The sequence below is a fragment of the Halichoeres trimaculatus genome, unplaced genomic scaffold, assembly GCF_033239565.1.
Source record: "Halichoeres trimaculatus isolate MK-OKI-2021-1 unplaced genomic scaffold, fHalTri1.1 fHalTri1_scaffold_13, whole genome shotgun sequence".
In the NCBI taxonomy this organism is placed as follows: domain Eukaryota; kingdom Metazoa; phylum Chordata; class Actinopteri; order Labriformes; family Labridae; genus Halichoeres; species Halichoeres trimaculatus.
In genome coordinates, this window is record NW_027437191.1 from 2,897,181 (window position 1) to 2,920,805 (window position 23,625).

The 23,625-nt window shown below is 40.9% G+C and overlaps 1 protein-coding gene across 1 annotated transcript; it reads left to right on the forward strand.

Moving 5' to 3' along the window:
• Positions 1 to 634: 634 nt before the first annotated feature.
• tdrd6a (tudor domain containing 6a) lies at positions 635 to 23,542 on the forward strand. The gene is made up of 20 exons (XM_074685620.1): positions 635 to 907; positions 7,987 to 13,746; positions 13,981 to 14,054; positions 14,170 to 14,232; positions 14,433 to 14,478; positions 15,976 to 16,055; positions 16,192 to 16,246; positions 17,267 to 17,334; positions 17,424 to 17,487; positions 17,578 to 17,654; positions 17,940 to 17,994; positions 18,116 to 18,195; positions 18,332 to 18,386; positions 18,490 to 18,557; positions 18,922 to 18,973; positions 19,100 to 19,140; positions 19,237 to 19,300; positions 19,382 to 19,449; positions 22,871 to 22,925; positions 23,024 to 23,542. The coding sequence occupies exons 2-20, from the start codon at positions 8,064 to 8,066 to the stop codon at positions 23,113 to 23,115; spliced, it is 6,840 nt and encodes a 2,279-aa protein (XP_074541721.1). The 5' UTR covers positions 635 to 907; positions 7,987 to 8,063; the 3' UTR covers positions 23,116 to 23,542.
• The last annotated feature ends 83 nt before the right edge of the window (positions 23,543 to 23,625 follow it).

Here is a 23,625-nt window from a genome sequence, read left to right on the forward strand (position 1 = left end):
AAGACGGAAGCATCTCCCTTTCATTTCTTTAACTTTTTTTTTCTGGTGATTTCTACGCGTTTATTGGCGTGTTTCGACGATTTTGACTCGATATTAAATAAAACCTCTTTCTTTTTTTTTTTGTCAATGTTTATTTAACAGTTAAATCAAAGACAATCAGACTATTCAGGAAGACATAATGGGGCGAAATAAAAAGAAAATAAATTAATAAAAATAAAATATATATGTTGAAATAAAATAAATAAGTACATGTACTTTACATAATGAATGTATTAATTAAGGCACTTCTTGGTTTGGGGTAAGTGAAAATGAATTGTTTAGGCAAAGCTTGTTTGTCATTACTCTTAAGGTGTCTATATAAAAATAGAATTCATTTATGAAAATACGAAAATTAGGTAGGGACTTGGAGAACTTCATTTTATGGATATGAAACTTACCCATGAGAATCATTAAATTTACTATGAAGCAAACTGATTTGTCATTGCATTCAAATTTTGAAGTAATATCTTTGGGTCTGATTGTTATGTGTTGTTTAGCTTTATCATTTCATTTCTTTAACTTGTTAGTGGGTTTTCTTTTTCTGGAGTGACGGGTGTAATAAAGACACTTCCGGGGCAGAACAGAACGAGGCGGGGCAACGTAAAAGTTTGCGCCACGCGCGGGTCTGGCTAATTGACATTGGCCGTTAACCAACGTTACCAACCTCAGGTTAATGTGGATTTTTGTTGAAATTGCAACTCCAATAAAGTATCTCGGTGAGCAAATCGACGGATTAGCTGTCCTAGTAGAGTTCCTCAGCGCTGTTTGCTCAGTAACTGACGTTAGCGCGGCTAGGCTGTCGGTACTTTCACAGTGTTCACCTTACTCGGCTCACTCCACCAAGCAGGCTAAGAATCGGCTAAAACAGGTAAGTGTTTATGCTCTACAACGGCATTACATTATCTATGTTCAGTGATTGTAATAGTAAATGATGAAGATTCGCTTAACTAAATGTTAACTGTGGCGTCCCGGTAAAGTAATGATAATGGTGAGTGCTACTTTAGAGAAGCTAGCTTAACAGTGGAGTTCGGTGATTACATTGGCACTGCTGTGTCTGGCGCCCTCTTCGAGGCAACCGTTATACAAATAAAACTGTTTTTTATTATTATTATTGTGGCCATGACCATCCGACTTAGCTGCTCAAACTACAGGACTTAACGTTAGAAGGGTCGTTACACGAGGAATCAGTTATTGTTGATTGGTCCCATCTATTTTATTCATTATTCCGCCTGGTTTGATGTCTGGTTTTGGAGACTTGAGAAGGTATGCAGTTCTCAGCTGTTTTAATATACATTAGAATATATACCATCACCCAATGTGACGTCTTTGCCAAATTACAGTTATTTGATTTCATTCTTGCACAGATACACATTTTTTGGTAGTTTTATGTTATTCTTGTTTTTATTTTTATCCTTGAGTTCAGTTTAAGATTGGTCACCCCTGTTTAAAACAGTGAAGTGCAGGGATCTCACCGAGATTTCCTTTGTGTGACATTATAATGTGATTTAAATACTTTTATTGATAAGGGTTTATATTTATACTTTTATTTGCCTTTTCTTTTAAGGGTTTATTTTTTGATTAATATTTCTATAGCTGCTTTCTATCTTGTTTTCTTTCTTTCTTTATTTTTTATGAAGCACTTTTCTATTTATTTTTTGGTTGTTTTTATATAAGTAATTTGATTAGCCTTTTCTTTTATGGATTCTTATATAATTTATTTATTAATTCATTTTTTAGTGTTTTATAGATTCTTATATAATCTATTAATTGATTCTTTTTATTATTATTCTTTATAGATTATTATTTATTAATTCATTTTTTAGTGTTTTATATATTCTTATATAATTTATTCATTGATTCATTTTTCCTTCATTTTTTTTTCATTTATGCATTCTTATATATTTTTTTATTGATTTATTTATTCTTTTATAGATCTTATATATTCATTAATTTATTTATATATTTTCTTCTTTTATAGATTTATTTTTGTAATTTGGCACACTCACTACTCCATAAGTTCAGTTTAAGATTGGTCACCCCTGTTTAAAACAGTGAAGTGCAGGGATCTCACCGAGAAAGAAAGAGCTCAGATTGAAGCAATTAATGAGGTTTGATGGTTTTGTTGCTTTTATGTCAGCTGGTCTGGTGAATTGATTAAGCCCTGTTCATATCTGCTTGTACAAAAAAGAAGCACTAGATATTCAGAGTTTACTTTTAAACACCTTAGTATTTATGATTGCCTTATAAGGTAGTGACAACCAGTGTCTTCATTGACTTTTTCTGTCAAGTTAATTTTGTTTCACTTGAGAGAAAATGTATTATTTTATTGCTGTATGTTTTAAGACAGAATATTCAAACTGTTTTATGTATCTAATAAAGCACAATTACTTTTTCCAGAAAGTTTGGCTAATAAAAAGAGTTCAAAACGGGATGATTTCATCCCATGTCCTAAGATTGATCACACTATGAAAAATAAGCATGACCTAAAAAGGATTTGAAACAATTGTATGGTTGATGATGGTGCAATATAGGGAAAATATACAGGATTTTTATTTTTTATTTTTTTTAATGGCAGGATCTGGATCTGGATGTTACAACCATTTTTAGCCTGAAATATTTCTTATCCTGCTTTCAGAACTACCTCTGGATATTTTTTTTTTTACTTTTCTGCATCATTTCTTAAAGGGCATGTTGCAGGTTAATTTTTTTTTTGAGTTAACACTTAACATGGTCTGATAAAGGCAGTAGATCAAGTCAATCGCTAATTTTGTATATTCAACCAAAAAAGGCACAAATTTAGAGGAAGAAGTGGCTGTTTTCAGTGTAGCTGTTTAAAACGCTCCTTTTTCAGCATGGCATCATTTGATGCAACAAAAGGGACTCGCATTCCTTTACTCCGCTTTCATCCAATGTAAATAACAGCTTGTCATGAGTGAGATCGGGCCTTTCGGTCGTGTTTATTGTGTTTATTCCTCAGTATTATTTAATTTGACCATCCTTTGAGATGAATCAGATGTGTTTGGATGGATGGATGCAGAAATATTAGCTTAACAGGACATTGAGTCCACTTTTTCAGACTCGTGAGTTTGCTTTTCGTGCCCAGATTTGTTTTTGTGCAGCTGACAAGGCTACGGCTGTCACAATTAGGAATATCTGCAATTGTCAGACAAATAATTGCGATTGACGAATATAGTGTCTATTTTTTTTCTTCTTTTTATACTTCTATCGTACGATAATTGGCTTTCACAGTATCCATTTTGTGCTGAAACCTTAAAGGGCATATTGCATATTGCAGGTTAAAGACAACTGTTAAGAAATTGATAGGAGAATAACTTAAAAACAATATCCTGAAAGAAATTCCTAAAGTAATAAACCACAGGATCTCCAGGAGACATTTTAGTAAGGGTTTTTGTATTTCCGTGTTAAAAACCAGCATTTGAACGTGACATCACAGTCGAGAGTCCCTCTGCTTCTGCCTCTGTTTAACAAGATAAACATGGATCAGACTGTCACTCCTGTCAATGAAGAGGAAGAAAATCTCTATTCCTATCCATATGATGGTCCTCAGGGTAATAATTATGAACCTGTTAGGAAGGATGGAAAGTGGGAACAAGGCAGAATTAGGAGGAATAACGTCCGTAGGAGAGCAGAGGAGCTGTAGTCTGAGGAGAACCAGAGAACGGAGCAGGTGTCCAGGTGAGTGAGCGCTGTTAGCTAGTGATATGTAGCCTAATGCTGTGTTCACATCAACATATTTAAAGTTTGAAATCAGATACACTGACTTAAAAACAATTAGTACGTGTAAGAGCTGATTATACAGCAACATTTTTTGATCTGTCATGATAAAGCCCATAGAGAGAGGTCTATCAGAGGTATATCAGAGGTCTATTCACTGATCCAGAGTCAGAAAACCAAGACTTAGCTACGGTGCTCAGCTAACGTTTCCGTAGGGTTGAATATCGGGCTGAATCTCTGGCAATCCTTGTTTATGTCTGTCACCCGGAGCCAGGCTAGGGGCTGCTGCTGCTCCCAGTGAAGCTGCAGTTGTCTGACGGGAAAGTAGCCGCGTCAGTCTCACCGGGCTCCGTTATCCCATCCTGAACTCCATCCATAGACTTTATAAAATAGATTCCATCACATCAATCTTACTGTCGAGAAACGGGCACCACAGACGACTGTGTTTTTTTGAGACCGATGCAGCAATAAAGTCCCGTCTTGTCAGCTGCACAAAAACAAATCAAAGCACAAAAGCTAACTCATGAGTCTGAAAAAGTGGACTCAATGTCCTGTTAAGCTAATATTTCTGCATCCATCCACCCAAACACATCTGATTAATCTCAAAGGGTGGTCAAGTTAAATAATACCAAGGAAAAAACACAATAAACATGACCCGAAAGGCCCGATCTCACTCATGACAACCTGTTATTCACATTAGCTCAAAGCGAAGTAAAGGAATGCGAGTTCCTTTTCTCTATGGGCTTTATCATGACAGATCAAAACATGCTGCTGTACGATCAGCTCTTACACTACTACTTATTTTTAAGTTGGTGTATCTGATTTCAAACTTTAAATATGTTGATGTGAACACTGCATTAGGCTACATATCACTAGCTAACAGCGCTCACTCACCTGGACACCTGCTCCGTTCTCTGGTTCTCCTCAGACCACAACTCCTCTGCTCTCCTACGGACGTTATTCTTCCTAATCCTGCCCTGTTCCTGGTCTCTATCTCTCCTTACAGGTTCATAATTATAACCCTGAGGACCATCATATGGATAGGAATAGAGGTTTTCTTCCTCTTCATTGACAGGAGTGACAGTCTGATCCTTGTTAACTTGTTTAACAGAGGCAGAAGCAGAGGGACTCTTGACTGTGATGTTACGTTTAAAAGCCGGTTTTCAATGCGGAAGTACAAAATCCTGTACTAAAAAGTCTCCAGGACACCCTGTGGTTTATTAATTTAGGAATTTCTTTCAGGATATTGTTTTAAAGTTATTTTTTTATCAATTTCTTAACAGGTGTCTTTAACCTGCAATATGCCCTTTAATTTTAATCTAGTCTTGTGCCCTCTAAGGGTGCGGTCACGGGGGGTGGGCAAAATAGCCTCAAAATTATATCATGATATTTAAAATTTAAAATTTGCAATAACAATATTGATGACGTTATGGGAAAAAAAATGAACAACTTTTAATTAATAGGGGTGTAAATCACCAGTTTCATGACGATACGATACGATATCGATTCTTTGGACAACGATATGATATTTGCTGATATCACAAAGTCTGTCACAATACGATACCGTACGATACGATTCAGGAGCCTTTGATCGATTTAAGACGATATTATGCCCTCACTGAACACAATCGGCAACATTTCACCTGAGGCAAGAAAGAAATACAAAAAATTTTTGATAGTTTAATCACTGAAATGTGGAACAATGTGCTGACCTTTGGGTATGATAGTTTGTAGAGGATTATAGCCATCTGTATGATCTAATTATGTTTTAAAATTAAAACTGGTTAAATTCAGGTAAGGTGCTTTTTGCCCCTACAATTCCCTTATGGGTCTGACTGTTATACTGTAATGTTTGATTATTATATCAAGTAATGATGCAACACTATAATTAAAAATGATTGATTACATAAACTTTATTATTGACCTCCAACATTTGACCATTTTCTATCAAACCAAAAATGTGAAGCTTTGATTTTAGTTAAACCCAAACATTTCTATTGTTCAAAATTAGAACTATCAACTTAACTAACTTAACATTGATAGTTTTTTTTTTCACTGTGATGCCTGATAACCACAGTTTGTATTTCAGTGTGATCAGACTCTGTTTCACTGTGTAATAGTGGATGTGGAGGAGGAATGACACTAAGCTCTCGCCGTTTTACTTTTTAACTTTATGAAATTTCATGAATCAGTGGCTACAAAATCAAATCATGAGATAACTCACTGCAGTCGTGTGATGATGCACTCCTGTCGTGTGTGCAGCATGCATCCTCTGCAGTCAGGTCGACCGTATTTTACCCAGATACAGGAGAGCTATTTCATGATTGGCCGCTATGTCTGGCTCCCTTGTAGCTCTGTGATGCTAACAGCGTCTTGCTACACGTTTGCCTACAGCGGTGTGACTCGGTGGGCGCTAAACAGTACATTTTACAGCAGGGGAATTATCAGGCGTGGCGTGTCAGAGAGTGAACAGGTTCAGATGTGTGTCTCATACGCTGAGTGTGTGAGGCTTGAGAGGAAACTTCAGAATGATTGGCGGTTGGACAGAAACGGACATGCATGTCCGGTCAGGATTTCAAAATAAAGGCGTACATTAAAGATCATGATGTTGATCGATGTTTTGACTTTCCATCGATGTGATTGGATCATTGCTTAACCAATTGATGTAATGATCTATATCGATGGATCATTACACCCCTACTAGTGTGGGCTCATAAAATTCATGCCTCCCTGCATAAGTTAGTGCCCTGGTTAGGGCACCCCAGTCTAAAAAGTCTGGACCTGCCCCTGCTTGTCAGAGCGTACCTCGTTGCAGGTTTGTTCTGTTGCTCTGCTCATCAACAGATAGATTTATGCTGAACGGAGGGTTCAGTTTTTTTTTTTTTTTTAATTTCTTTATTTGAATGGGACAATGCATATTAATGAACAGGTAACAATGCTGTAAATATGCTTGATTTAGCTCAAGGCTAGTTTCCATCCGCAGTTGGTGAAATGGAGGGAGTTACAGAGAAAGACGAGACTCAGCTTGCTCCCAGGTAAAAGTCAAACAACTTCTCAGCCATGTCTGTCCAAGCAGCGTGCAGCTCTGGTCCAACGCCCATCGTCGTCCTGTTAGTTTTCACAAATAATGATCCAGCTATATCACCAAAAAGAGGGGATTTTTTTCGGCAGAGTGGGTTTTGTTCTGACATAAACTGGCGTATGTTTGTCAACTATCTAAATCTAAAAATGATCAGATTATTTTTGAAGAGCAGCAGGTTTTACAGGTCAATCAAATTATTAATTATCTGCAGGTGAAACTAAAAGGGTTGCAGCTTCGTAAATGTTTCAGCCAAAGATCTCAATCAAACTCCTGAAAATGAAAGATAAAAAAACAGAGGATTGAAGGAAAGTGGTTTAAACATTAAATGATGAGAGGTATAGTTTATATTCAACTCTTTGGGATTTGAATTTAATATTGTCTTTAATGGCAACTGTTGTTGAACAAATAAGAGTAATAGTGTATAATATAAATGTAAGCACATATATTGAAAGACATTTTGAAAAAACAAAGCAAAATGGTGGTGCAGTGTGTAGCGCTGTTCCTTAACGGCGAAATGGTCACCTCACCAGTTTTTATCCTGTTTTGGGCAAGGTGGACCTTTCTGTGTGGAGTTTGCGTGCTTTCTCTCTGGGTACCCCAGCCTCTCCCCACAGTCCAGAATCATGCTGATCAGGTTAACTGGTGAATGAATGAGTAAATGAATGAAAAACAAAGTTCAGTACTATTTAACTTAACCGCATGTGGGTTTATCCCTTCAAGACCACATGTAATATGAAGGTCATTTCATATAGTCATCCATCTAAGCTTTCAAAAAGGCATTCAAAAAGCAAAAAAAAAAAAAAAAAAAATAGCAAAACAAAAAACAAGATAAACTTCCCTTCATGTCTACTTCAGCAAACCACAGCACATTTCATTTGTAACGTGTCTTGGAAATGATGATCATGACACTGACTGATATTACCTACACGTCCCGTCTTACCTCAGAGATATATACTCATAAATGTTGCATCCAGTCTTAAAGGTATATACTGGTAAATGTTGCATCTGGACATGCTAATTGGTTTAAGGTAAAAAAAAAAGTGATCTTTGGAATGGCCTGATTCTCACTTTGTGTAAGTTCAAGAGCAAAGCTAAAATATCTGTTCTTTATGTGCTTCAATGTTTTCCAGACAACAGTTGGTGGACCCACTCCTTGTTGATGAGAGGGAGTGAATGATGGACAGCTGTAGTTCATAAAACTACCAAAATGACTTCAATTGAAGGACTCCCTGCTCGAGGGTCAGATATCACACTTTTTATATCCAAGGTCCACCTGCATCCCCTTTGTGTGCTTGTTGAATTCTGGGGAAAATTTAACAAGGAGAAGACAGGAGATTATGAGTGCCTGGCCAAAGAAATTCAGTCCCCAGGTGAAACATTTCAAGAGTTTGAAGGAAATTCTGGTGATCAGTGCTTGGTGCAGATTGATGGCACTTGGTACAGGTCCCGCATAGTCTCGAGACATGGCCCCAAATACAGTGTGTTCCTCATTGACAAAGGAATAAGTTTCAACACTACTTTTAGTAAGCTTGCATGGGGTAAGAGGAAACACTTCTGCCTTCAGCCTGAAGTGGAATTTTGTGTGCTAGCTAACGTGTTACCGGTTTCAACTGAGAACAGATGGTCTCCAGTGGCTCTTGAGTTCCTGAAATCGATCTCTGGGAAGTCTGTGAAGGCACATGTGCAAGACGTATTGTTGCCGCAAAGAGCATTCCTCTTAGACATCCCTTGCATAGCCAAACAAATGTATGAGATGGGAATTGCCAAGAGGCTGTCTCCAGACACATTCCATGACTTTGTCCTGAAGTCGCTGCAGTCCCCCAGTGGAGCTGGTGAGTCTGCAGGGATTGGGCTCTCTTCAGGTGGAGAAGGTGAGAGCCTGAACAATAAAGAGCTTTTTCTGTACCCAGAGCTGCAAGCAGGAACTGTGGAGACCGTTACAGTCACAGATGTAACAAATCCCCAAAGGATATTTTGCCAGTTGAAGGTATTCTCTCAAGAGTTAAAGAAACTTTCAGAGCAGATCACACTGTGTTGCGAGGGAAGAATGACCAAGTGTCTTGTTGGTCCAGCAATGATAGGATGTCCATGTGCTGCAAGAGGAAATGATGGCAAGTGGTACCGCTCTGTTTTACAACAGGTCCTCTCAAACAACCAAGTGGAAGTGTTGAACATTGACTGTGGAACTAAACATTTAGTTCAAGCAGAGAATGTCAGACCATTGGCTGCAGAGTTCTTCAGGATGCCTGTTGTGACTTACATCTGCTCCCTCCATGGAATTGTTGACAAAGGGGTTGGTTGGACAGCCAGCCAAATTGGCTATCTCAAGACCCTTCTCCTGAACAAGACAGTGATTGCCAAATTTGAGTACCAAAGCGTCTCTGAGGGTGTTTACTATGTTACACTCTATGGGGATGAAAACACCAACATTAACAACTTGTTTGCTTCAAACATGAGCTGTTCCCTGGAGAGTAAAAAAGTGCCTGGAGATTATGCTCCATGTAATGTCACTTGCAGACGTCAGGATCCACCTCAGAGAGATGGATCTCACAGAAAGATGTCAGAAAAACAAGAGGGGAAAGGAACAATGGAGAGGTTCCCAGCTGAAGACCTTTCTCTCAACTCCTCACATGTGGCAGTTGTTCAGCATGTGTCTGATCCATCAGAGTTCTGGATTCAAACTCAGAACTATGAAAATGAGCTGGTTGAACTGATGGATCGCATCTATGATCTGTACAAAGATTCAGAAAACACTGACGTAAGAAATCCAACAGTTGGGCTGTACTGTGCCTCCAAGTCAGAAGATGGTGACTTCTACAGAGCAACTGTGACTGAGGTTGGTGAAGCTGAAATCAAGGTGCTTTTTGTTGACTATGGAAACACTGAAAATGTGGACAGGTGTAACATCAGGGCCCTTCCTGACAAGTTTAAAAAGCTGCCAAGACTTGCATTGAAATGCAAGCTTGCTGGTATCAGGCCAAATGGACAAAAATGGAGTCAAAGTGCCTGTGAGTTTTTCATCAAAGCCACCAAAGAAAAAGCCCTAAATGTACACGTGACAGCAAAATATGACGATTACTATGTTGTTCAACTCACAGATCCTGAAGCACAGGGGGAGAGGGATCTTGCTGCACTTATGTGTTGCTCTGGTTTTGCTGAAAGGACTGAGACACAAAGACAACCAAAAGTCACACCAACGGCACAACTTCCAGATGCCAGACTCTCAGGGACAAATGTCTACCAAGGGACTTCTTGTGAGACCCTGAATACGGTCAAAGTTTTTGGTAATCAAAGAACTCCCACCTTCAAGGAACACATGTTTCCGACTGGCAGTATACTGGATGTTAGTGTGTCCTTCATCGAAAGCCCAAACGACTTCTGGTGCCAGCTGGTTCAAAATGCAGAACTCCTGAAATTGCTCATGCATGACATGCAGACTTACTACCAAGGCAGTGAGTTCCAACCTCTTGTAGAAACTGCCTGTGTTGCTCGCCACCCTGACAATAAAATGTGGTACAGGGCTCTTGTGATCCAAAAACACGAAACGCCTCATGTGGATGTCTTGTTTGTTGACTATGGACAAACAGAAACTGTTTCCATCTCTGATCTGAGGAGGATCTGCCCACAGTTTCTCACTCTGCATGGCCAAGCCTTTCGATGCAGCTTGTTGAACCCTCTTGGCCCCATGTCTGCTGCGAATGAGTGGAGTGAAGAAGCAGTAACAAGATTCCACAACTTTGTTGAGAATGCTGCATCTGGCTTTGTCCTTTTGAAGTGCACCATCTATGCTGTTATGTTCAGTGAGCAGAAGATTGTTTTCAATATCGTGGATCTGGAAACTCCGTTTGAGAGTGTCTCCGCCAGTATGGTCAGTCTACTCAAAAGTGCACCCCCCAAGAAAGCAGCAGGGTCATCTTTCCGTCTTGACACATATTATTACTCGACCCACAACATCAAAACTGGAAAGGAGGAACAGGTCACAGTAACATGTGTCAACAGTGTCAGTCAGTTCTATTGCCAGCTTGGGAGGAATGCTGATGTGATAAATGATCTTGAGATCAAAGTCAACAGTCTCTGTCATCAACTTGAAAATGTAAAGCTCCCAACAGTCTTTGGAGCTTTATGCTTTGCAAAGTACACAGATGGACGGTGGTACAGAGGACAGATCAAAGCTACAAAGCCAGCAATTCTTGTTCACTTTGTGGATTACGGTGACACCATTGAAGTGGAAAAGTCTGCCTTACTTCCAGTTCCCAGAGAGGCGAATGACATCATGTCCGTGCCAGTGCAAGCCCTTGTTTGTAGTCTCTCTGATGTCCCTGCTGATGCTCCTGATGAGGTGAACAGCTGGTTTGAGACAAGTGTAACAGATTGCAAATTCCGGGCATTAGTTGTTGCCAGAGAACCTGATGGGAAACTGCAAGTTGAGCTGTATCATGGAAACACTCAGATTAATGCAAAAATCAAAGAGAAGTTTCAGATTGGGATGCACTCCGAAAAAGTGGTTGTCCACCAGAGTTGGAAGGCACCTGACCTTCCACTAAATCACAGACAAAAGAGTCTGAAAGCTGCCTCAAAACAAATTGAGGGAATGGACTCCGAAACCATTAAGAACAGTCTGTCAGCATCAAAACCAGCACACAAACTGAGGGATGCTGACAAGAATCTGCACTCAAAGTCTAAGCTGACTCGCAGTGGGGAAAATGGTCAGAAAGTCAAAGCTTTTCCCTTGAAACTGTATCAACCTCCACACCAAAGGAAAAATTTGGAAAAGGCTCAGAATGATGAAGGAAAAGATTCTACTGCCCAAACCAAACCAAGAGAAATGCAACATCCTACTGCACAGCTTGTCACGTCCACACAACTTGTCAAAGACTCTAACAGAGAAAGCAACTGTGAGGCTCTTCCTAAGCTTGCTGACCTGCCTTCAAAATCGATCACACCCGGCATGACAGCAGAAGTTTATGTCTCACAATGCAACAGTCCGTTGAGTTTCTATTTGCAGCTCGTCAGAGAGGAGGAAGAGATCATCTCATTGGTGGAAAAGCTCAATGATGAAGTTATCCCTCAAACCAACTCCATCAAAGATGTGTACCCAGGCGACCTGGTACAAGCAGAGTTCCCTGAAGATTCATCGTGGTACAGGGCAGTTGTGAGAGAAATTCACAGTAATGCAACAGCCCTGGTGGAGTTTATTGACTTTGGAAACACAGCAGTTTTGCCAGTTTCCAGGCTAGGCAGACTCCAGAAGTGTTTCTTGGAGCTTCCCACGTTCAGCACTCACTGTATGCTGAGCAATCCAGCAACTGTTGAAGAGGAGAAAGTGCTTGATCCAGAGGCTGTGTCAGCTTTTAAAGAAGACATTGGAGAAACAGGAGAAAAGGTTTTCAAGTGCAGCTTCATCAGGGAATCAGGATCAGTGTGGGAAGTCAGCCTCGAAGACAGTGGTGTGAACCTCACTTGCAAAACTCCCTCTCAGTTTCCAACTGATGGTTCTGAAATAAACTCAGGCAAACATGAACAAATGGAGTTAAAACCAGCTCAGAACTCTGACCGCAGGCAAGTGCCAGACAACTCACAACTGAGTTCCTGTTCTCTGCGTTACCCCCAACAAGAGTTTTCAGAAGGGCAAAAGTTAGACGCCTATATCACAACTACTAACAATGATCAGACATTTTGGTGTCAACCTGCAGACTCAGGAGAGCTTGATAAGATTACTTTGGGTGTCGCAGAAGTTGGAGATGCTGTCGATAAAGATTTCAACTTTGCTTCCTTTCCTCCTGGCAGTCCATGCATTGCTTTATTTCCAAATGATAATCTCTGGTACCGGGCAGAGGTCATCAACAAAGAAGGGAATGAGCTGCTTGTTTCTTTTGTGGATTATGGAAACCAGTCCAAAGTCAGTGTCTCAGGTGTGAGAAAAATCCCAAAGGATCTGGCTAAAATCCCCCCACAGGCATTTTTGTGCAAACTTGAAGGCTTGGATGCTTCAAATGGATCTTGGGACAGTGGTGCAGTAGATGAGCTTTCAGTGCTTACAGTTGACAAAGCTGTACAGATGACTGTCACTAGAGTAAGCAGAGAAGAAGGTAAAACTACATGTTTTGTGTTGGTACAATGTGAGGGCCAGATGATCAATGAGGTACTGAAAACCTGGTGGAGACCCTCCATGGCAGAGAACAAACTGCAATGTGACCCAACTGTGGAAGAGATTCCACCACCAAAGAATCTGCTGGAGCCCCAAAACCAAATGGATACTTCTGTGGCTTGTGTCTGTCCTCCAGGAGACCATGGTGGTGAGCAGAGTGCTAAAGAGCATATCTGTGCCCAGACTGTTGAAGTGACCTCAGAGGAAGACGGCAGTATGACCTCTGAACCCCAGATATTAAGAAAGACTGAGAGCCTTGGAGAAACTCTGTCCAGGGAAGGGGTGAATATGACTCCAAGGAAGACAGTGTCTGAAACCAAAGAGAAGGACCTTTTGACACATGTTGAGGATACAGAAGAACCCAAAGAGACTGAAGAGGAGGCTGCTTCAGTCATGGAAACCTTTGAATCTGATGACATAAATGTTCTATTGCTTGAAAGGCCCGGAGAAGACACAAATGAGTCGGGGAGCATGGCAATTAGCTTGCAGCCTGGAGAGATCGGTACCTACAGTGTTGAAAGAAGCTCAGATGAAACTTTATCCCCTGAAGTGAACACATGCACTGAAGAAGTTGGTTCAATGATAGACACTGTAGTACCTGATGATATCAGTTCTGTGTTGGATAAAAACCTGACGGAGGCTTCAGATGAATTAGGAATCACAGAAACACTCTTGGAGTCTCTGCCTGAGGAGGTTCATACCCACAGCATGGAAAGCAGCTTTGACACCATGACCGTATCCGGTAAGTGATGTTCCAAAAACACTTTTCATTTTTGATTCTGATTAGCAAGTCTCATACCAAAACATACTGCTAAAAACAGTGCTAGTTGGAATGGTCTTTCTGGAAATGATGTTGAAACACAGCCTCCTTATCTAGCTAATATAGGGTTGTACGTTTTCATAAACTCACGACTGAGGTCACCTGATTCTTCCAAATAAAAGTGTTTAATGTCTTGCTCTTTCTTTGCCTCTCCAGCTCCAAAAGAGGAAAAACAGGACACAGATGTCACCGAACCAGTTGTTCTTACCAGAACAACTGCTGTAAAAATGGTAAACTGCCAAACACTGCATGTACAGACCCACTGTTTGAATAGGTCACAACTTATTTGCCTGTATGGGTGGTTACAGATGATGAAATGTGATTGGGTGTTGTATTCCTCTAAAGGTCCCCCGTGAATCCATCTGGCCCGCTGAGAGCATAAATCTGACTTCTAACAGCTTTGAGCAGGTACATGGAGTTGGTTTTGTGGCTGGATTCCGTGGATTGACAGTTCTTTGCAATTCATTCTGCAAAAGGATGTGATCTGATTGTTTTTGGTGTTTAATGTTTATAAAGCCATGTGGGGAAAACAGATTGGATGAAGATTTTGTAGGAGCATGCTCATTTTGAAGAGTTTGTTTTTACCTGTATGTTTTTTCCCCTTTCAGACTGGGACAGATTTACTGCTGTCCTCATGTGTGCACCCTGCTTCTGGTAAGGAATTACTAATACAATACAAGTTTACGAACAGCCCAGTTTGTCCAGGTTTTACTAAAATGATACAGTTTAATGTTTCATTGTTCTCTAAAATAAATACAAGAATAAAACAAATGAAAAAGTTGAAAAATAAATGATAGAATCAATTTATGAACCTGAACTAGACTCATCAGCGTAACCACCTTTGTCAGATCTAACTGGACTCACTCCTGGTGTTCTTTCTACAATGATACCAGATCTTTGGAAAGTTCTTCCACCTCTTTTCCAGCAGAAGTTTCTTACACTCTTCAGTCCAGTTTTCCCATACTAGCTCCGTTGGGTCTAAGTCTGCAGACTGACACTGAGCTGGCAGGGCCCTTCATGTTTCCAGGCTGACTGTCTTCTCCTTAATTCTTAAAGTGGTTCTGGCAGAGATTGGACTGATGTTTGGGCTCATTATCTTACTGTAGGATGAACCCCTAACCAACCAGGCTCATCCCAGAGGGTACTGTGGGAGGGGGTTTTGGTTTAGGGTGCCTTTGACCCGGTACCATGTCCAGATCAAGGATCCAGTCAAACAGGCCCAGACCATCCAGACGTCTCCTCCTTGTTTCCATGTGATGTCCCTCTCTGAAGAACCATCCTTTCCTTAGCCTACTCCACATATATCCCGATGATGAAGCAGAGAGTTCAAACTTTGGTTTATTAGTCCATAGCTTCATCTTCCTGGCTTCAGTGGACCATTGGTGGTGTTTGATGGTCCAGCCTCTGGTTCTTCCTCTGCCTCTGTCTTTGTGATGGGTGTCTTTTTCTCTGCAGTCTGACCTGTCAAAGCTGCATCTTAAAGTGTCCTCTTCACAGTAACTGAAACTGTGACTGAGACACTTCTACCTCTTTGGAGCTGTGAAGCTTGAAGCTGTTGAAGCTCAGAAAATGGTCTTCTGGTTTGGCTTTGGCTCTGCCAGACTTCTTCCTGTCAGAGTCTCCAGTGAATGAATGGTCTCTTCCTGCTGTAGAGCGTCGCACACATTTCTGCAGAACAGTAATGTTCAATTATGCTCACCATGAGGGTCTAGTCCCACGATGTGTTCAGCTCTATTTGGTTGGAAGGGATTAAGAACACCTAGGACACCTGGAGGAACTGGTAGCACCAAGTTTGAAGGCTTCATCAGTCTCCATTGCTGGAAACAGCTTTGAGTTGTTGAAGAGCCTTCTTATAGGATTGTTAAATGTTCACTATGTTTCAGTTGTGACTAACCCTACCCTCTGGCAGTTCAACACTTACCTTTGCACCATTTCAAGCGATTCATTGAACTTGAGCTGCTTTAGTTTCAATTAATAGAACTGAAAGGATCAGGTGTTCTAAAGAGAATAGTAAAGTGTACCTAATAAAAAAAAACTTGAAATGCATCCTGTATATAATCACTTGGCAATCAAAGGTAGATATGCAGACGTGTCGGGTAACTATGAATTTCCAGCATTCAGTAACTCCATGCAAATGTTTCTGTATGACAGAGGCTCCCACAGAGCAGGATTCTGAACCTGAAGGTGGCGTCCTGAAGGAAGAGCTGCTGTGTGTAACTAAAGATGATGAGGTAATGGTTCTGAAAGCAGATGCTGGTTTGAAGACTTGGATACTGTGACTCACTATGACAGTTTAACAAACTGTCAATGTTATAGTCTGCTGTCAACACATCTCTCAGGCTGAGCACAGAATTCTCTCTGTTACAGAATGACGTGATGGCTGAAGGGAAGCCCGTGGCTCATCATCAGGAAACAGATCCTGGTATTTGGTCTTTGAATGTTTTCTTTGCTTCATCTAAATACTGCATCTTAGGGACTATAAATTGAAAACTTCTACTTGCAGACGACTGGGCTCTTAACTGCAATTAGTTTTAGGTAAAGATGAGGTCAAAATGCAGCCAAACTCCTTATTTGAATTGACAAAGTGTTTTGATGCTAAAAGCAATTTTTTAAGAGAATATTCGATATATGTTAGAAACTGGTCACTCCCTTTGTCTCAGTCCTGCCGCATCACTTGACATGTAAATAATGAGACACAGCCAGATGGAAATCATGAAGTGTAAGGGGCCGTTTGCACAACAACAGTTCTAGGGTGGAACACAATAGTTTTGTTGCATTTTAGCCGACATAAAACGCAAATTTTTGAAAACAGCCTCCAGAGTGTTTTTTTTCTGAAACGCTGCCACCAACGCTGCTGTGAACGCTGCCGCATAAATAGTAAGCTAGCGTTTCCAGTGAAAACGCTGATGTCGTTCTCGGCTTGAGCTCATACAACAGTCCAACAATACTGTTGTTACAAGTCGCGGCTTACCCTGTTGTGCATGTTCTGCTGAATCTGCTGACTGTCTAAATATAAAATGAGCATCTGTTGCTCCACTTCTGCACTTAGTTTTTACCAAAACACAAGATGATGAGCTCAACTTTACATTAATGGAGATCTCCCAAAAGCGGCTTCTGGACATGACAGTAAGAGCGCCACCTACAGGCCTGGCATGCTTACTACAGCATTTTCAGCCCCTCAGCAATTCTGTGCAAACGCAGATTTTTTTCACTGCACCTCAGCAGTTTTAGATGAAACGTTGTTGTGCAAACGGGGCCCAAGGTTCCTACACCTTTAAGATCCTTTTTCTGATAACTTATTATTTTGTATTTGGAATAAGAAAAGTTTAATGGCAAAAGGTAATCAAAGGGTCAAATGAAGTGTGATCTTTGTAACTTATCAGGGAGCATTCAGACAACTCTTTGATTCTGTCTTATCATCTTTTATTTTCTGTACTTGCAGGTCCTCCAGCTGACTCTGGTACGGCTGCTAGTGAGCTCCACCTCTGCACAGCCTCCTCTCATGATGTGGTAATGATTTTAACCTCAGAGACCTGAAATTCAGGCTGTAACTTCCACATCCCAGCTGATGTGTGAATGTCTTCTGTTTTGCTGCTCAGGATTCTCCAGAGTCAGAGCCCAGCTGTTGTGGAGAAGAGGCAGGTTTGACAGAGATCCGCCCAGGTACTGCAAAGCAGGCATGAATCTTTGGTTGTCACGACAGCAACGCTCCACAGTTAAAGTGTCAGTGATGTGCTTTCCTCTGCCCTGCAGGTCATCCTGAGCCAGACCACAGACAGGTCCCCAGTGCAAGTGCTGATGGTGTCAGCGCTGTGAGAGCAAAGGAAATGGTAACTTACATCACATTGAGTTTCTAAATGCCAGCTGCATTTAACTGCAGGGTTTTAACACTGAGTTTGTGACACTTTGGTGAATGTTACATGACGTTACCTGTAGAGTATACACATTACACGTAGAAGGATTATAGTTTGTTAAATGGTGAACCAGTGAAGTGCTCATCTAATGAACTAGACTGTTTCAGAGTAAAGGATGCTGTGCTACTGTTGTGTGTAAAGTGCCATTGTAAATTAAACTGGAGTGTTTTTTCCTGTGCATTGAATTCTACATCATCCTAGGTCCAAAATGAGACCTTGCTGTCTTGCACAGAGTTTCCTTGTGATCAGCCAGCTGGTGAGTAACTTCCAGTACATCATGAAAATACACTGAGAGGTGGAAAGAAGACGATGGATATACAAAGGGATTACAAAATATCAACTGTTAATTGATACTGATATGATGATAATCTTGACAGAGGCTCTCACAGAGCAGGAGTCTGAACCTGAAGGTGGCGTCCTGAAGGAAGAGCTGCTGTGTGTAACTAAAGATGATGAGGTAATGGTTCTGAAAGCAGATGCTGGTTTGAAGACTTGGGTAATGTGACTCAGTATGACAGTTAAACAAACTATCAATGTTCTAGTGTGCTGTCAACACATCTCTCAGGCTGAGCACAGAATTCTCTCTGTTACAGATTGTCGTGATGGCTGAAGGGAAGCAGGTTGCTCATCATCAGGAAACAGATCCTGGTATTTGGTCCTTAAGTGACAGAAAAAGGGTTGAAAAATGCATCTGTTTATTGGTACAGATATGATGCTCCAAAAAAAACCTCTGTCATTCTTATATCCACAGATTCTCCCACAGAGCACGGAATACAGACTAAAGACCTCTCCCTTTACGATGAGGCCTTTAGTATTGAGGTAAAACTGGAACAAAGAACACAATCCTAAAAGTCTTTCAACACTGAGCTTGTTTTTTTTGTGTGTGCAAACCAGACACGTTATGTCAGTCATGTTTGCACACTTGTGCCATAGTTTTTGCTCATATTTTTTTTTTGAACAGGTTTGATTTTTTGCTGTCTTTTTCACAGTCACCCAGCTTGTTTCTATGATAGTTTGACTACTCAGAGATACCATACCACAATGTTTTTTTTTCCCCTTCGGATTTAAGAATCAAAAAAAGCATCAGAAAAAAAAACAGACTGATTGTGCAATGACCTTAAGTCCAGTTGGTTTGAAGGTTAGTTCTTTGTAAAGGTTCTTGTGTTAATATGGTCTGTTTCAGGATACATCACTGAGTGAGGACAAGACACTGACTCCAACGGAAAAACTTTCTGGTTGGTACAGTTTTGTGATGAACTAGTTTTGAACAGGTGATATCCCCCTCTTCCATTTCTCTTAAACCATTTGTGTTCTCTTTGACCATATGCTTTCTGCTTGTGTGTTTGCAAATTTGCCATCAGACTCTGAACCTCAAGTCAGCACAACTCCCTCACCAGATCTGGTGAGAGCCACTAGTCAGTCAGCGGCACAGATTTAAACAGACGCAAACATCGGACAGTGAATGAAGTCTTCCTTTAACCCTGTTTCTGTCTTCCAGGATCACCTGGTGGAAGAGGTCACCTGTCTAGTTGGGGAGATCTGTCTGGAAGACGTTGGCAGAGGTATCAGGAGTTGTAGCTGATTGGATGAACTGAAGGTGCAGAGAGGTGTGGATGTTTGATGAAAACATTTCTGTGTTCCAGATCTTCAAACAGCAGCAGAAACAGAAGGCTGTGAGCAGCTGGTGCACACACACCCTGAACACAAAGAGGTAACTGTGTTTACCGTATTTTCCGCACCATAAAGCACTTGTGAGTATAAGGCGCACCTTCAATGAATGGCCCATTTGAAAACTGTTTTCATTATATAGGGCGCACCACATTATAAGGCGCATATAGTAGAAGCTACAGTAGTGGCTGGGGTTACGTTATGCATCCACTAGATGGAGCTGGGCTGAAGGGAATGTCAACAATACAGTCAGAAAAGTCAGTCAAACTCAGGCTACATCCACATGGAGCAGCACATTTTCCTCTCCGACAATTTTCTGTGCCATTTTCAAAAAAAGTGGGCTGTAAAGACAAAGCCGTGTCTGCCGTCCACAAAAGCCGTTTTCAGAGATCAGCTCACATGCCAGAGCTTTGGGGGGCGCTGTATTGCTCTGACAATAAACAAGAGAAGAAGCCCAGGCCAGCCTGTGAGCTAATGTTAGCACTTACCAGAATTCCTTTCTACCAGCTCTTACCACTGTTACTTCGGCCACGCCCCCTGACTACAGTAGCCATGATTAATCAATATTATACCATGGTCAGTGAGAATTCCAATGTCATCTGGCGTGCTTTAGATTGGTCTAATGCACGCCAGTTGACAGATAGTTCGGCAAGTTAAATCACCATTGTATCACTCCGCTGTGCGCGTAGCGACGCGTCACACACATTTCAGCGGGCGAGGATAACACAAGAGCGCTGAAATATGGATTTTGAAGTCAATTTCAACATTTTTGGACCAAACAAAACATATGATTAATGGGAAGAAGAGGAAACAAAAATAGAACAAGCTAGGTAACGTTACAAGCAGGTAACATCAGAAGAGCTCAACAAGATTGAAAACGAAAAAGATGAAGAGAACACAGAAAAGTTACAAAATGAGCTGTTACAATTTTAAGAGAATATTTAATGTGGAAAGGAAGAGATGCTGAGTTGAATTTGTCAGCTGCTGAACGAAATACTATTCTAAGAGAGTTTTACGCATCAGTGCAGACTCAAACTGGAAATAGTTCCTATATTTGAGCACAGTTAGCAAGTTTACAGCAATTATTCATGATTTCTTTTAAAGTTTACAGTTTGTGGGACCAAGGTATAAGCGGATTAAACTAGTCGGAAGCGTGCATTAGACCGTTATAAGGCACGACGTGGAGTGGGACCACCACGACGTCCAGAGGAGTGGTGTTACTCCGCAGAGTAACACCACTCTGCCTTTATCCATATATAAGGCGCATCAGGTTGTAAGGCACACTGTTGGCTTTTGAGAAAACTATAGGCTTTTAGGTGCACCATATAGTGCGGAAAATACGGTACTCTCAGGAGATAGTTGGGTCATTTTGGACCGAAACGTGACCGCGGTGAGTGAAGGTCTGTTTCTCAATGGATTTGTCATCTAGGAGGGCTAAAAAACAAATTTAGCCAGGGTGTATTTTTTTAAATGGGGGGGGGGGGGATTTTTTGGAGTCAAAAATCCAAAATGGCTGTCATGGAAATGATCTTTTTAAAAGCTGGACCTACAATGATGGACAACACATGTTTTCAGACCTTATTTTTGTTAAGAAATACATATATCAGGGTTACATAATGATTTGACCTTATTTTAACTTTCAAATTCAAGATGGCTGCCACTTTTGGTGCTTTTTAAGGTTTTTTGGGGGGAGTTTTTGCCTTTTCTGGGGCAGCTGAAGGCTTTGGGATTTCTGCTGACACCCTCTGAATCTGCTGTTGCAGTTTAAAAACAGTGTGAGATGGGTGAAGAGCAAGTACATCCTGTGAAAGACGAGGCTTAAGGAAGCAGGGTCATCAGCTTTCTGTGTACTCAAGCTCTAATCCTTTTGGAAAAAGTGAAATAAGTCGAAAAATTTAAGAGTTAGAGAAGTGAAAAGATATAGCAATCCATTCCTCAAAGAAGATGAATAGTTAAAAAAGTGAACTGGGAAATCAGTGCAAATTGAATACTGTGAAAGGTGCCAAAAAACGTACGGAAGAATAAAAAGAAGAAATTCACAGGAGCAAAATATGTTGAAATGCTGAGTCAGCATTTCAACATCATAATAATGAGACTTATCTGTGAGGGGCTGCTGGTGCTGACTTTACTGAATTTAACTTTGTTTGTTGTTAGGTGTGTTTGCTCAGAAAGCCACCAGCCATTGGAAGTGGTGGGCAGGTCTTAGTAGACGATCCAGATAGAGCTCTATCTATACCAGAGTTTCACATGGTTTCACAGAGTTTGGAACGCTGATGTCAGAACCATGGACAACACATTTTTTAAGCTGAGGCAGGGGGATGTCTTCGGTGATAAATGATTTAAAAAGAAACATCACTGGGCATGGTTGGAAGAGGTTTACAAAGATGGCAAGCCCTTTAGTTGCTGGCGTAAAAAATTGAAGGAGTGGGGTGCTTGCTTCTGTACCGTGTGCCCAAAAAAACATATGTGCACAACTAGCTGCAAAAAAGTCATGTTACGGCACGAGTCAGACCCGGTCATAGAGCTGCTGTCCCCACTCTGAACCTCGCAACTTGTTTTCTGGGAGCAACCGATACCACATCAATGACTGACCGGGTTTGTGATCTAAAACTATGCGCGGCAACGTTCATTGCAGAACACGACTCGTTATTCGCCATATCTCAGCCACTTGTCTATGTAAATGTAATGTTAGCTAGATTGTACCCAAAAGCAAAAAAGTCAAGGCTCTGCATTATTTTTCACTTCAAGCTCTGGGGTTGTACTAGTCCTACGAAAAGGTCTATCGATGTGAACAGATAAGATGAGGGAGGCAAACAAAGCTTCACACCAGCAAGGTTTCTAGTTTGATTCTCTCTTCCCTTATCTGCGTCTGGGTCCTTCCTAGATCTGTGCAGTGAAATGTTGGCGCTCATCAAACAGCTGCTTGTTCTTCATTGACTTACTGGGACATTGCTGCGCTGGTTGTTCCTCACAGCAGCTTTGATGTTGCTGATTTTATTTTTCAAGATCTTTATCTAAACAATGCCTTAATCTTTACCCTGAATCCCAGGTTTATCTCTGGTTATGTGTAGTAGGCGTGCCCAGTTTGACTTTGTTTGATGGGGTTTTCTTGGAGGTTCCCCTTTAACTATGACCTAATGCACTTGCGTCTCTTTCATGGTGTAATTAGTAAACTGGCAGATTATTTTCAGTCCTGCATGGGGCTAAGGCTGCAGCCAAAGGGGCTGTTCGATAACAGAGCTTTAGAGGTAATGGTTCTGTTTGTTTACTGAGTGGATGTGCACACAGCCCTAAAGCTCAGCAGGTTAGAGCGGTTATCCAAATTAAGATGTTAATTAAGATGCTACTGACCCCAGTTAGTACAGTTACCAAGATTTCCCATGATCAGTGTGAGGTGATTTGATAGCTCAAAGCTCTGTCCTACAGACTTTAAATAATCCCAGCTTTATTTTTTCATGATTTAGGATTCCAGCAAAGGAGAGCTCGGCCAGGAGATGTCATCCCTGGAGGACAGTTTTGGTAAGTGTTAAATTTCATTTGGTGAAGGAGCACATTTGCTTTTTTTCCCTGCCTGAGTAAAAATAAAGAACCTCCATCTAACGTCTTTCCTTTCTTAGAGGGGCAGCTGTCTGAGGTAACTCACCTGTCCCTGAAGGCCAGCGATGACTCTGAGGGCCACTTAACAGGCAGAATACCAGCAGAGGAGTAACAACTTCCTGTTTCCTCAACGGGTCTTCATTAGACACCTCACATGGAAACATTCCGACAGTTTACCTGTTCAGTTTTCTAAAACATGTTTACCTTTGTTCATCTTGATTCATCTTTCTGTTTATTTATCCTTCAGCCTGTTGGCTGATTTCATTAAAAATTAATATTATTGATGAAAACTAGTGTTAAAATGCCTCTGAAGTTAAAGATGTCCATATCTGTGGATTTGTTTCTCAGTGTGTGTTTACCTGCTCAGCCTTGCGGTGAGCTCTGTAATTACAGGCGATATGTTCTGATTTACTGGGACAAAGTTGTTCAAGACCTACTGAATCTTTGGTTTGATAGAAAATGTTGCACTTTTCTGTGCTTTGTGTGAAACATGCATGCTTTGAAGCTGGATTTATGTTGGCACAATAAATATGGTTACAGATCCATCCATGTGAGTCAGAGCTACTTCTACCCTGCTTTCTAAAATCATCATTTCTTTCTCCATGTGCTTTCATGACCTAAC

Excerpts from the sequence above, each read along its gene's own strand:
- tdrd6a (XM_074685620.1), top strand. The coding sequence starts at position 8,064 with ATGACTTCAATTGAAGGACTCCCTGCTCGAGGGTCAGATATCACACTT. Across the intron at positions 16,247-17,266 it reads TCATCAGGAAACAGATCCTG|GTCCTCCAGCTGACTCTGGT; the intron begins GTATTTGGTCTT and ends CTGTACTTGCAG. Across the intron at positions 19,301-19,381 it reads TCTGGAAGACGTTGGCAGAG|ATCTTCAAACAGCAGCAGAA; the intron begins GTATCAGGAGTT and ends TCTGTGTTCCAG.